Genomic DNA, 14,137 nt, shown 5'->3' with positions numbered 1-14,137 from the left:
TTTCCTTCTTTTTGTGTGTGTTTTTCCTCTGCCTTAGAACCATGTAGAACCACGGGATCATGAAGGTTGGAAAAGACCGCTAAGACTGTCTAGTCCAGCCATCAAGCCATCACCACCATGCTCACTAAGCTTTACTTTGGCATTTCCAGCCACACGCTCTTTGACCCTTTCGAGAAGGGTCAAAGGGTTGTTGTGCAAACACAACACGTTCCACTGTGTTGTGTTTGCATTGTGTCTTGGCATGGGTACATTGCTTGGCCCAGTAGGGTCTTGGTGTCCGTGCCCAGGTGGCCTGTGTTGTCATTTTTGGAAGCTCAACAGGGAGATACTCTGTACACTTGTGGGGTGCTATGTGAAGAATTCTCAAGAACTGATCATCCTTGAGTTGTGGAGTTTCTTTTACATGCCAGATTAAGAAGGGTAATTAAATCTAATATTTCTTTTGACTCTGTTTAAAATATGTATGTTCTTTTTTCTAAGTTCTTATGCGGGACATTGAACTTTGGTAGGCCACTCACTTAAAAGTGTTGTCTCTGAAGTCACGTTTTACCCTTCTTACCATCACTCAGCCTTGTAGCTGAAACCACTACTGAGAATAGGTGCCACTCACTAGGCTGTTTCCCAACCTCCTACCCTACCTCAGGCCAAGAGGCAAGGTTTAATTTGGATTTTTTCCAAGGTATCCTTCCACCTTCACTACATTTAATCTTTTAAGCCTGGCACTTGATCTGTAGGATGCATTTCTGAAGTAAGCAAAGGGAAAGTTGCCAAGTAGCCCCCAGTGGCACTGTAGTCTAGCTGTCTAGCTGTAGTCTAGCTCAGCGCTGTTTGGGAACCGCTTCCCAGCTCCCTGTTCAAGGCGCTGTGAAAGTCAGCTGGAAGCTTGGTGCTGAACAAGAACCAATTAGGAAGCACGGGAGCTTTAGGTTTACTGCTGGGCTTAACACTTCGTTGGAGATTACCTCTGTGTGTAAAGATTGAACCTCGCACAGGCTCCTCCAAGCGGCGCTGAACGAGACATCCTTTATCATTGCCATAGTGGGAGATCGTGTTATTAGCAAGATTAGTTGCCCTGATCTCAGACATGAGGGTGATATATTAATTTCGCCCTCTTTCGATTAGGCCGCCTTCTCCCCAAGGCTCATTAGTGAGAACAAGATTTACAGAAGCAGCCACTGCTCCTGTGCTTATCTCCTCAGCTCCTTACTAAGTACGTTCCTCGGATGAGGAGAGGGAACCCACAGATACACAGCATCCGGCATGACTTGTTTTCCATCTGGCAGATCAACCAACAGAAACTAGACTGGGACCAGAATCAGGGGACTGCCCTTCGCTCGCAATCAGTTTCAGAGCTGTCTCAATGATGGGCTAATGAGGTTCACCCGCTGCCAGACACCTCCCTGCAACTGAGAGCCACTGTACTGCAAAGCAAAGAGAACAACTTTGATACGTTCCAGAGGTGACACTGCAACCACAGCCGTGAGACTGGAAAAGAAAGCACCAGAACGCAGAATACAGGCTACTGCTTGTCATTTAGCATAGGCAAACGTGAGCACAACTGAAACAACAGCCTTATCCGATTAGCAGTACCTGCAACCGACAGAAACAGATCTGCAAAGGGAGCTGTCAGTCGCTGTTGCAACACCACTGAGTGTGCTACAATACACTGAGTGGGAATAAGGAGCAGTGGTGTAAGAGGTGCAATTGCAAGAGCACTGAAGGGACGCTGCGGCGCTTGCGGGCCTGAAATTAGATCTGCCCATCTTGTGCATGGGTGCATGGGAGGTGCAAAGTGGGATTGCGATGGGGCTCTGCTTTTCCATAAGGCAAAAAATGTATTCAAGTTCATCCATGATAAATGGGTTTATATACAATGATATTATTACTGTTGTTATTGTGATACATGGCATAATAACTGCCTTTTACACACATACCCGACATGAGTACCATCACACACTTGTTTTCTTTGTTACAGAAAATATTCAGCATATTAAAATGTCACCAAATTATAGTTTATCTGATTGTACTTCTTTCATGAAGGGTAAGTGGTAAAAATAAAGAGTATTGATAAACTGGAAAGCCCATGTAGAGTTTTTCACAGCTAGGGATTCTTCTGCTCGTTCACTTGCACAAAACAGAGATGAGGATTGCATGGGGGCTGGTACTTTGTACTCACCCTCTGCAGCACACATCTTAAGGGCAGCTCATTAGGCTGCTGCCAACATATGTGGTTCCATCAGGCAGCTGCTGGCAGCAAGGCTGTCTGGGGACTGTGCCTCAGACTCAAGGCTGTGACCCCATCTCCTGCCTTCCCCAGGGGCACTGACCTTTGTCTTAAGCAGCCAAAGTGTTGAGAATCTTAACTGGGAAAGAAAAAGCTGAATGCCAGGGGTTTTAATGCAGTGTTGAAAACAGCACTGTCTGCATTGATGTAGGGCTGCAAGGGGCTGCTGGGATGGAGGAGCAAGGCTGACCTGAATCCCTGCAGTTGGGCTTGGGGTTCCTTCCACAGCATGGCTGAAGTTTAACCAGCTGGAGAGAGACCACGGTAATTCCAGCATGAAGGAAGAAGTGGACCCATCATGTCATTGTGGCAGGCGTGGTGTGGAAGAGCTAAGTTTGCAAAGATCCTTTGGGTGGTGATGCAGTGTCAGGATGAGGGACGCAGCCTGGAGCAAGAGGAGACACTGTGCCCTTGCAGGGTACAGTTCTTTGGCACAAACAAGCAACACAACCTCATCTAAGGATACATAAGGACCTGCAAGATAAAGGGCCTCCTTATTCATCTGGTGCATCTGTCCTTGTCTTCTTTCTGAAGCCCAGCAGTGGCACGACACCAGCAGCACCCTTAGCCTCTCACAATCCTGATTGCTGAGAGCTGGCCGGAGGATTCGCCCCACCTGAGGCTGACCACCTGAAAGCAATAATTTGAGAGGAGGAAGCAAGGCTGTGAGCTGCAATCTTTGTAACTGATGCTTTCAGAAATGAGCTTTTTGTTTTTCTGGATATCCAACCTGGCTGGCTGCCCGGAGCCTGGCAATTGCCCCCGTCTGCCTGCTCAGCCCCTCAGCAGCAAGCAGCCACCAGGACCTGGTGGCTTTGCTCCTGCACCCGCTCTACTCTGTGACCTCACCTTCGTTGCTGTGTGTGGCTTTGGGCACAGCAGAAGGACATGAAACTATTAGAGAGTGTCCAAGGAAGGGCTGTGATGACGATGAAGGGTTCTGGGGATAAGATATATGAGGGACAGCTGAGGTCCCTGGGTGTCGTCAGTGCAGAGCAGAGGAGCCGAGGTGAGGCCTGATGGCGGCTGCAGCTCCTCACAGGGAGCGGAGGGGCAGCGCTGAGCTCTGCTCTGTGTGACAGCGACAGGGCCCGAGGGAACGGCATGGAGCTGCGTCAGGGGAGGGCAGCTGGGGGTCAGGGAAAGGGGCTGCACCACAGAGCGGTGGGCATGGGATAGGATGCACAGGGCTGTGGGCACGGCCACCAGTGCTGGAGTTCTGGGAGCGTCTGGACAGTGCTCTCAGACATAGGGTTCTATCTTTGGTGGTCTTATGTGGAGGCCAGAATTGGACGAGGTGATCCTTGTGGATCTTTTCCAACTCGGGATATTCTTTGATAGCGTGGTTTCCAGCTTCAGCCATTCCTGCCAATATTACTCACCATGATATTGCAAGAAAATGAATAACGGAAAATGATGGGCTCCAGAGTACTGTATGAATCCATGGGAGACCCACCTCAGCCTTCCTCAATTCTATGTATTAAGATCCTACCAAATCTTCATCCATTTAGTTCACAGAAAAACAAAAGTCGAGCAAGACAGGGCAACTCTCCCAAAGCAGTAACTGCAAATGTGTTAATTTAAATATGCCATTACCATACCCCAACACGTAATCCTTATGCCCAGATACTGTAAATGTGGCGGGTAAGTGATTAGTTACTCAAGTTCCAAAACTAATCCCAGCTGGCTGACCTTTTAAAAACCTTTTAAGTTAGAAAAAAAGTCTTTTTTTTCTCCCTTGTAAAACTTTCCCCTAGAGCTCTCCTAACCCTTCCAGCAAAAACGGCTCAAGAAGAGGTAAATCACTGGTGTTAAATGGAAGAATGCTTTCTTCCCCTTGATGCTGAAATCAAAGTGCAGCACATGGATCGGCCTCCCCCTTCATCCCCACTTCTCCACAGCCAAGTGCTGCTCTGCCATCATGCAGTGACCCCGTCCAGCAAGAACTGAGGGGTTGTTGTAGGGATTTCAGCCTCCCTCAGAACATGACTGTGATGAATAAAAATTAAAAAGTTTCCCCTGTATAATTCTTTTTAAAACTAAGTAACTACATGCAAACAAATGCTTGCTGAGAACTGCTTACAGCTGCAGCTAGGCATCCACAATCTACAAAATGCTAAGACTGAGGTTGCCTAAACCAATCGTAACGTGGCTCTGCGCTCACTGAGATGACCTCAATGGAGTCTGCATTTCCAAATACTCTCCTTTCTATCTTCTGCCCATTTTTTCCAGCCCTTACACGCAGCCTGTGCTCCATGCATGACTGTATTTCCCTGACGCATCCAGAAAGGCAGTGCTGTGATACTGTGCGATCGCCCCAGGCAGTACAGCACTGCATGCCGAGCACTCATTGCATTCTGCTCACCTGGGAGCTTCATCTTGCTGCACGTAATGGTGAAGCAGAAGAGATGTGGCCACACGGAAACAGACGTTCAGCAGAACCAGCTCTTAAAATTCAGATTAAGATTGTTAAGATTGGAGAAGACCTCTCAGATCATCCAGTCCAGCCGCCCACCTACCACCAATGCTGTACATGAACCCACGTCCCTCAGTGCCACACCTACCCTTAATGGCCTTTCATTTTGAAGCCTCCTGCTCCAGTGCTCACCAGCAGTACGAGTGCCTCGTGTTTGTGATCATCCCACAGCCTGCATTTTCAAACAACGCTGGCTTAGAACAACATTAACCTGAAATGGATTATTAGTGGGTTGACTGCTCCTTGGGGTCTAATGATAAGCATTCATTAATTCTCAGGGCAGGAGAGCTAATTACTTTTTTTTTTTTTTTTTTTTTTAAAAAGAGCTTGCTAATTGCCAATAACATTTTTATTGAATTGGTCTCATAAAGCCATTTTTTTTTAAATTTCTTTTCCATACTGTAGCAGATAAACTACGCCATCCAAACAAACTGCAGGCTGAGCTTCTTCTCTGTGCAGAGGGGAAGCCATCCTCTGCACTGAGGACCAGAGACTTGTAGGAAGGTAAAAGCAGTGGCATGCACAGTAACCCAGGGGCTCAGTGGGCCTGCTTCTGTAGCTGGAGGAAGAACTAACACACCCAACACGTGCATCACGGTGAATCCTGGGAGGAAGAAAATTCCAGGCGACTTTTACTGGCTTTTAATTACAAATAACTATCAGCCTGAAGACACCGAATAATCAACAAAAGGATTAACAGGTTCTTTGGATATGTAATAAACTACAAATACAATGATGAAAGTAAATCCCACATAAGCACAACAAGCCCATGGGAACAAACCGCTCTCACAAAGCCTCAGGCCATGCCATGGATTTAAGCTGGCCGTGAACGTCACTGTATGTGCACCACACGCTTTTTGCAGTATTGCAGTCCCTACAGCACGTTGAAATGCTTCCCACTTAAAACCATTTTGACTGAAAAAATAGAGGGATACATTTTCGCTTTTTTCTCCCGCTCCAGAATTTCTCCTACAGGGCAACAATCATTTCTTGTACCGTGTTTTCTGTTTCTCTCATGCAGACAGAGCACACGAAGCATGGCTTCCTACCCTGCCAGACAGCCTATTGGGAACAATTTCTCCTCAGAAAGAGCAGCGAGGCAGTGGCACAGGCTGCCCAGGGAGGTGGTGGAGTCACCGTCCCTGGAGGTGTTTGAGAACCGTGTGGATGTGGCACTGAGGACACAGGCAGTGGCCATGGTGTGATGGGCTGCTGTTGAACTAGATGGTCGTAGTCTTTTTCCAATCTTACTGATTCCATGATTCTATGATAAACCCAGATCAGGAGTGTTGTTAGTAAATCAATTTGCTCGTCATCACTGACTTTTTATCCAGGCAGATGGTGATAGGACAAGGCTAAATGTCTTTAAACTAAAAGAGGGGAGACTTAGGTCAGATGTTGGGCAGAATTTTTTTCCCCAGAGGTGGTGAGGCGCTGGCACAGCTGTCCAGAGAAGCTGTGGTGCCCCATCCCTGGTGCTCAAGGCCAGGTTGGATGGGGCCCTGGGCAGCCTGATCAGGCCCAGGTCCTGTGACACGGGGTTCCTTCACAGTGATGCTCATCGATACAAACCTTTTCAGCTCACACTGGTAACTTTCTCTGCTACTGCTTCATCCCTGCCAGTGCCGTGTTGTGCTCTCAGGGGAGAAGCAATTTGGCTCTAGCACCTGGCTCTGTGTGTGTGTGTATTTTCAGAGGAATGTGCGATCCTCACTGACACCAGGATTGGTAGTGATGCTGGGACCTGCTCCTGGTTGTTATTCCTGGGGGACACCTACCTGGAGGTTAACAGGGGAGAAAAACATGGGTAGCTCATGGGTGAGATCTTCCCAGTGTGGACATGCAGTAAGAGGCGTTGCTCTAGCATCCAATGGCCCAAGCAATTGCTCAAGCCACTAGTGTTTTTTCATCTGAGGGCATGGACTGCAGGTGCAAGTGCTAAGCCTGAATCCACAGGGCTCATAAGTGACTTCAGTGCCAATTGACAGGGCTTAGTGTTTGTGTGAGAAAACAAATGCAAGGCAAATAAATCAAGCAACAACAAGCAAGGGCTAATGAGAGAGCAGAACAAAAGCTCGGTCTCCACTCTACCCCATGCAGTCAATGTTTTGAGTTAGATTTGAATCTCAAGGACAGCTTGATTGCTGGGAAAGATGGGGAGAGAGAAGGGAGATGGAAAAATTGCTTTTGTGAGCTTCATTTGATCGAAGGGAGTTATTTGGTTTGTAGGAGAAAAGGAATAGAAATGCTTCTATGAGATAAGCAGGATTTGGTGTGCAACAGCTCTCAGCCCGAGCTGCTCAGATCTTGAAAGTTCAGCTCCTCTTCAGCTCTGGGTGAGCCCACAGCCTTCACATCAGGCACGTCAGTGCGTCCGTTTGAGGCAGGGAAGCGCATTTCCGCAGGATACGTACCATGACATTCTGTGCCTCCTATACCTGCATGGTGGTGAGGGAACAGCTCAGGCACAAAGCACTGGAAGTCAGGGCATCCCCAGCCACCAGAGGCTCCTGCAACAGAGCACGCTGCAGGCTCCCCAACACGCAGTGCTCCTCTCACACAGATGTACTCAGCCTTTGCGCATGACAAAGAGATAAAGGCTCTTCCACGAATGCAGCAGAGATGGCTGTGATCCCCCCCTCCCCGCCGTCCCTTTTCCCCCACCCACACGCTCACCAAAATCAAAGAGAAACGTGGTGCAAAGGACGGGATAATTAAACGCTGCAGATTGTATCAGTCACAAGAAGAGAATTTGCAAAGCAGAGGGAATGTATTTGTCACATGGCGAAACCAGCTGTGGAAGGCTTTTCTCGGAGCTTTGAAACAATTCCAGCTCTTCTTTTTTTTTTTTTCCCAGGGTAATAACATTTTTCTGTCAAAAACAAGTTGGTTGTTAAAATATGCATAAAGGCATGTCACTCCAAGCTGTGCACTCGTGTTTCATTTTCACTTCCCCCCTCAAAAGAGTTTTGTTATGACTAAAGAACAAAAAGGAAGCAGCGAGAAATCTGTAATGGTTCCATTTATTAATACATATATCACAAATACTCACAATATCAATGCATTCTCGTTGGCATGCTAGACAGAGGCATTATTAAAAAAGTCCTATTGTTTTTTTAAAAAGGTTTTAAATTTTTGCTTTCCCCCAGAAATATTCCATATGCCTGTTGGTGGTGGTGTCTGTGAGTTTTTTGTTGTTTCTATTTTGATTTGATTCAACGATGTACTTGGTGGCTGCAACCTCAATGCAAAAAGAAGAAAAAGAAAGAAGAGGAAAAAAGTCCGAAGGCCGCGGTACAGCACGGTTCAATTAGTTCATAGCTATCTAATAAAAATAAAGGGAGCAAAATTACTGCCTTCACAGTAAGCGACAACACAGCTTCATAACAGTATTACACAGGATCAGGTTCAGAGGCAAAATGCACTAGACGAAGCCTACTGGGATACGCACTGGGCATACAACACTGAGTAAGAATCAAAGATGTCGAAGAACACCAGGAGGAACGGTTCCCTTCAAGCACAACATTTTCACATCGTTTTCAAGTATCTTTATGTTATGTTACCGACTCCTTTGTCTGTGGGGAACGGGAGCGGGGAAAGGGTGAAAACCTTAGTAAAGCATAAACAAACCGAGAAATTAAGATAAACCCAAAAGAATACATAGTTCATATACCGGTTTATATGAATGTGTGCAACACTTATTAACCATGGCGAAAGGCTAATCGTGCCCTCCGGTCACTACATGCACAGCCTGATCGATGCTGTTAATGAATTACCTGTGTTAACTTACAATGCAACTACAGCGTGACCAAGAGCGCGCCGTCCTGGCCCGGGGGTCGGCTCTGGGCGCACGCGGTGCTTCACAGGATGGTTCACTACGCATGGGACAGGTCGGGAGGGTGGGGGGCGAGTGCGCGCGCACGTGCTTGCTTGTGGGGGTGTGCGTGCGTGCGTGCGAGAGACAGTGTGTGCTATAACATTCGTGTCAGTCTTCCTTGAACGCTGCAGTTCCTGGTCTCGGGACAGGCGCTGGGCTTCACGCTTCTGAAAGACTGGACGAAGGGACAAAAGACAAGAGGTGGGTCGGTTTGGGTGCCGGCAGCAGCTGTTGTGCACTCTCTGTTCAAGAAGGAAGCTGAAGCGGCAAGACAGTCAATCGTACATCCTCCCTCCCCCCTCCTTCTCTGCCCCCTTTTCTTTTTCAACCAGACAGAACGCTGGAATGAAAAACACAAAGCAAGAAATCACATGGGAAGACTAAAATCTTGATTGTTATGTCACTTGTCCACTACCTTTAATAAAAGAAGGAAAGGCTCACCTTGTTACACCATCTCGTACTGGTTAGCAGTAATAAACCGGGACAGGCAGCACGCCAGCAGCATCCCAATCAACTGTTTCAAACAAGAACGGAACAAGTTAGGTTGAGTGAATGCAGAGCAAAGGAGAGGCTGTGGTAAGCAGAGACTTCACCGTCTGGTGCTATCGCCCACAACAGAACTTATCCCCTGTCCTCTGATCGGAGAAATAGCATTAAAATTTCTTGTCCTTCCTCATGGGATCTTCCTCTTGATCAGGGCTCTTTTCAGTGGTGAGTGGAGACAGGACAAGGGGAAACGGCTGGAAACTGCAGCATAGGAAGTTCTGCACCAATGTGCGCAAGAACTTCTTTGCAGTGAGGTGACGGAGCACTGGAACAGGCTGCCCAGGGAGGTGGTGGAGTCTCCTTCTCTGGAGATGTCCAAGACCTGCCTGGATGCCTACCTGTGCGACCTGCTGTAGGGAACCTGCTTTGGCAGGGGGGTTGGACTCCATGATCTCTGGAGGTCCCTTCCAACCCCTACGATTCTGTGATTCTGTGATTATCAGAGCCTCTTTGTTTGATAGCACATATTTTGCTACTTTTCCATCCCGCTGCCACTGCCAGCCCAGCACAGGCAGGATACCTGATGGGCTGCTGCCTGGCTGCATTTCACTCATCCACTCCACTCAGTTTCTGACCCCCCCGGGCATTTATGCTTTCTTTACAAATGATGCAGCACTCGATAAATGAACACTATAAATCTGGAAATTAAGGGAAAAAAAAAACAAGAAGCCTTTCATTATTCCCCTGGATATAACTCAGATTATTGAAAACAGATCCCTCGTCTCCACCCTTCAATAAACTCTCAGTCATTTTAACGTTTTGCCTATTGCAATTTGTTAGCGTTTCTTCCATATGCTAACAGCGTTAATGCGCTATACATAATTCAGCCTCATTTTTCTCATTTGGACTGGTCAATTAATTAACTCATGAGCATATCCAGATTGTCACAGTTCATCACCAGCCACGGGGCGAGGCGAGGGGGCTGCCTCTGTGGGAGTATCAGCCTCTCCTTGACCTTGCTCCAACCAGCTGCAGTGGCTCTTGCTAACGCTTGGGGCGTCCCAGCTGCTCCAGCTCCCAGCTAGCTTTTTTGGGACTGGCTTGTGCTCAAGAAGGCAGACTCTGCTGCAGGAGTCTTGCACAGCTCAGTGACTCAACACATGTCGCAGCTGAGCTGGCATAAGCCCAGAGTGAGGCCAAGCTGTGGTACCACCCATCCAGATAAACTGCTTTATGTCCCTAAGACCTCATATCTCTGGTCAAGCCAAACTTCACCAGCTGGAAATTTGCTGCTATCACTCTCTCTCCTATTTCAGAGACTGCCTGATTTCCAGCCAGCACAACCGCCTCAGGAGCAGCATGGCACAAGTGGTGGGTGTCAGATCACGTCCCGCCATGACTATGCTAGGCACCTCCAAAGGGCATGGAGTCATCAGCCTGAATCTCTACCAGCTCCATCCAACACACAAACACCAATTTCGGCACCAAGTAACAAGGATGATATGGTTTTGGTTATAACTGGTCTTGGGTCACAGGTTCCTGAACAGCCTCCAATGCAAATCTCAGCTACTAGGTTTTGGGGGCTACATTTTCACAGATGCTGAGAGAGATGTGGGTCCAAAAACCCTCCACAGCTTTGAAAATCTCACTGGATAGCAAGAAGACATTTTAGCCACGTTGTTGCCTTTTCTGCTTCATGTCTTTAGACAGATGGTCCTGCAGAAAACTTGGTAGCTAGAGTGTGCTCAAGGCTTGCCTGTGACCAGTGACGCCAACAATTTGTTGTTGTTGCACACAGTGTGACACAGAGTGTCCCTTTTGGTGACGGACCTTGGTGTCATTTACACTCAAAAGATTTGGGGAAGGCCAGAGAAGGTCTGGCTGTCCTCCAAAGGACAGCAGTATGATAGGCACTGACAGAAAATTCAGCTGGAAACCAGTAATACCAAGCTGCTGGTAGATCCTACATCTACTCTTCGCAACATTATCCAGCAACTGACCCAGAGGTGGTTTTGTTGTACTCGATCCCATGTTTGCAGTCTGAAAAGCTTGCTGCAGAAGACCTCCCCCAGCTAACCTCAATCACTGATTCTTCTCTTTCATGCAGGCTGCAACTCTCTAGTATGTAGCTGGCAAAGATTCACAGCACTTGCAAGCTCATGATCATGTTTTGGTGTAAGCAAGTGACTTGTAAGATGACAGGTTACGCATGAACGCACAAATGTCTTTCTGATCTCTGGTCTGCTCTTTAACTCTTGGCCCTGATTATTTATGCTGGTTTATGCACTGAAGTGGTTACAGTACCATAATATTCAACTTCTGTATTTCAAAACAATAGTGTGTATATGAAGCTATTGCATACACTGATTTCATAAGGCACTCTGAGCTATCACTAGGACACAGCAGAGCTGTAAGAAATATCTTAGAATTACTTTGAACACATAAAAGTGTGTATTTTACAAGGTGTGTCTTCTTTCTCACTTTTTCCTCCCCTCTCTTCTAAGATTAGCTTTGACTCCTGAAATACTAAATGAAAACCAGAGGGTTCACTCTGATACCTCTGGTCTTGCCATAGGAAACTTGAAAACGTGGACAAATTCTTTGGGGTAGAGCAATGGAAAACCAACACCCCTCAGGCATATCTTCTTTACAACCATCCTATTGGCCAAAGTTCATTCTAGGAAGCACAATGCAGTACATGCATTTTTCATTTCTCCATGGTATGTAGGACTAATCTTAGACATACGTTAGATGTGATCACTGAAATCTATCCACAACAACTTCCTAGCAATCTTATCTCTTTTCACACACACAAAGACTGTCTTTCACAGGAATTAACAGTGAAAGCTGTCCTGCAGGGCATATTTATATCTCATTATACTGAAGAGAAACTGAAGTGTAATTTGAATTTCTTCTTTATTTTGGTTCTCGGCATTTTCACCATTTCTCATTAATTGGAGCCACAATGAAGTCTACAAATACACATACATTGAAGTAATGGTGAATTCATCTGGGTAACTGGGTACTGGGTAACCTAAAATGACTTATTTTATCCATCAGGAATAATAGTGTATGTAGTTCAATGATTTACCTTGCCATATTCTCAATCTGCAGAGTTTCAAGCAACCAGGGTCCCTACCTCTGTTTTAGAAGACATGATGTTTTCCATGCCATCATCATACCCAAGTCAGCCTCCTGTGCACTGATACATCCTTGGCACAGGTCATATCTCCACACTCGATTCACAGCAGTTGGTCTTCAGAAGCAGCAGACTTAGTCCTATGTCAGATTTCAAGTCACACATTGGATCCCAATGAAGGTCCAGCTCCCCAGCCCTTGCAAAAGGGGCAATACTGCTCTCTGGGGGCTGTGCCAGGACCAAGCCAAGTATCAGCTTCCATACATTAGGCAGGAGTTAAATTAGACGAGGTGGATGATGCCTGTGCCAGAACTGTGTCCACAATCAGTAGAGATACCCACATGTGAGAGGGCAGGCGGGTTCTGCACTGCACAGAGGGACTGAAGCCACATGAGCACTCGTTTACAGATGGGAGCTGTACATACACGCTGTGTCTGATTTCGAGCATATGGACAGCACCTGGATTCCAATCCTTCAGTAGAGAAGGGAAGAATGTGGCCCCAACAGCACACTGACAGTTTCCTACTCAGTGACCCTAAAGCAAATGCAGTCCATAACCCCTGTGACAAACCCTCTCTCTTTCACCCTGCACTGTAGTTTTCTCTAGGAAAAAGCTCTTCATCATCTATCTTGCATTCTTTTATTCTCTGTTGGGCAGAACAGAGCAATCATTTTGCTGCTCTTGAAGAGCACCTGCTAACCTGAAATTATTCCAGCTGGGAGTAAGCTTTCGCATCTGATTGTGAAAACAATCAAATGGTGTTTTATTATTATTATTTCAAACCCAAGAAGCAGTGCCTGCTTCTGAGCATGCAGACAATGTCAGCAACACAGCAGATTTTTTTTAAACTCTGACTCTGACTGGGAGATCCGTGCCAAGCCTGCAAGATGTGTAATGCTGTTACATCAGCTTTCCCTGTTTTGGAGAATCAGCACATTCTTCATGTTAGTCAACCTCACCAGCTAACAAATCATCTCAAGGAAAGGCCCCTGGAGCATGCTTTGCTGTAGAAGAGCTACACGATCTAATTTCTCTTTTATTTAGATTAAAACTATTCTCAGTAGGAAGAGCGAAACCCCGCCTACAGCTGGAACACTGCCTGGCATCACTGCCAGCCAGGGTTAACCTGAAAGCAATTTGTAAACACCATTCCTAATCAGGTCCAGCAAAATGGGTTAGTCAGTAAATGACAACTGTCCGCCTTCTATTCTTCACACACCAGGAGAGCATTTTTCTCCCCTGTAGCACCTCTCTTCTCCTTTTCACACATTCACAAACACCCTGAGCAGACCTTTCCCACCCTGGGATATCTCCTCAGTGTGCCAGAGCTTGTGTTTAAGGAAAGCAGTGACATCCCAGCTGGCAGCAAGGCTCACATTGCCATTAGGCAGGGCGACCTGCCAACACCACATCCAGACACACTTTGGGTTTCACTTGGAGACACAGCAGCAAAGAGCACTCCCTGCTGTGCTGCCTGCCCTTAGGCCAAAAGCCTCCTTGGTTTTGGGGACCAAGCACTATATACGTTGCCTGCCCTTGCTGCAGCATTGCCTTCCCATGTCACATTCACAGACAACGGATGACCCAGACTAAGCATCTCGACACATCCCAGAATACTAACAATTCCAGCCCAACTCTTCCTACAGTCTCTCTCTCAGCTGCAAGCAACTTTCGGACAAGAAAAGATGTTTATTTGTCTATCCTATGTATGGTAGACTGATTAAAGTGTTTCACATGACATCAGTCCTGATTGAGGAACTCGCCCCAGCAGCACATGAATTACTCAAAAAGTTCTACTTATTCTATTTTTTTGGAGAATTTGAGATGGATTTGGCAAACCAAGTTTTATACTCATATAAAACAGGATGTAAGGC

The 14,137-nt window shown here is 46.7% G+C and overlaps 1 protein-coding gene and 1 long non-coding RNA gene across 2 annotated transcripts in view; one reads left to right on the top strand and one right to left on the bottom strand.

Annotated features, from left to right (window-relative positions):
- Positions 1-7,764: 7,764 nt before the first annotated feature.
- TSPAN7 (tetraspanin 7) overlaps positions 7,765-14,137 on the bottom strand; it is an 88,001-nt gene continuing 81,628 nt past the window's right edge. The window contains exons 7-8 of the mRNA XM_052674317.1: positions 9,079-9,151; positions 7,765-8,812 (exon numbers count right to left, since the gene is read on the bottom strand). Coding sequence (XP_052530277.1) covers positions 9,083-9,151 — 69 coding nt within the window. The 3' untranslated portion in view covers positions 7,765-8,812; positions 9,079-9,082. The remainder of the gene's footprint in view (positions 8,813-9,078; positions 9,152-14,137) is intronic.
- LOC128076540 (uncharacterized) lies at positions 8,743-9,938 on the top strand. The gene is made up of 2 exons (XR_008204427.1): positions 8,743-8,838; positions 8,970-9,938. It is a non-coding gene; the product is annotated as an uncharacterized LOC128076540 (long non-coding RNA).

This window comes from Tympanuchus pallidicinctus, unplaced genomic scaffold, assembly GCF_026119805.1.
Source record: "Tympanuchus pallidicinctus isolate F22 unplaced genomic scaffold, pur_lepc_1.0 scaffold14, whole genome shotgun sequence".
Classification (NCBI taxonomy): domain Eukaryota; kingdom Metazoa; phylum Chordata; class Aves; order Galliformes; family Phasianidae; genus Tympanuchus; species Tympanuchus pallidicinctus.
Note: the sequence above shows the minus strand (reverse complement) of the source record. Positions and strands in the feature narration are given on the sequence as shown.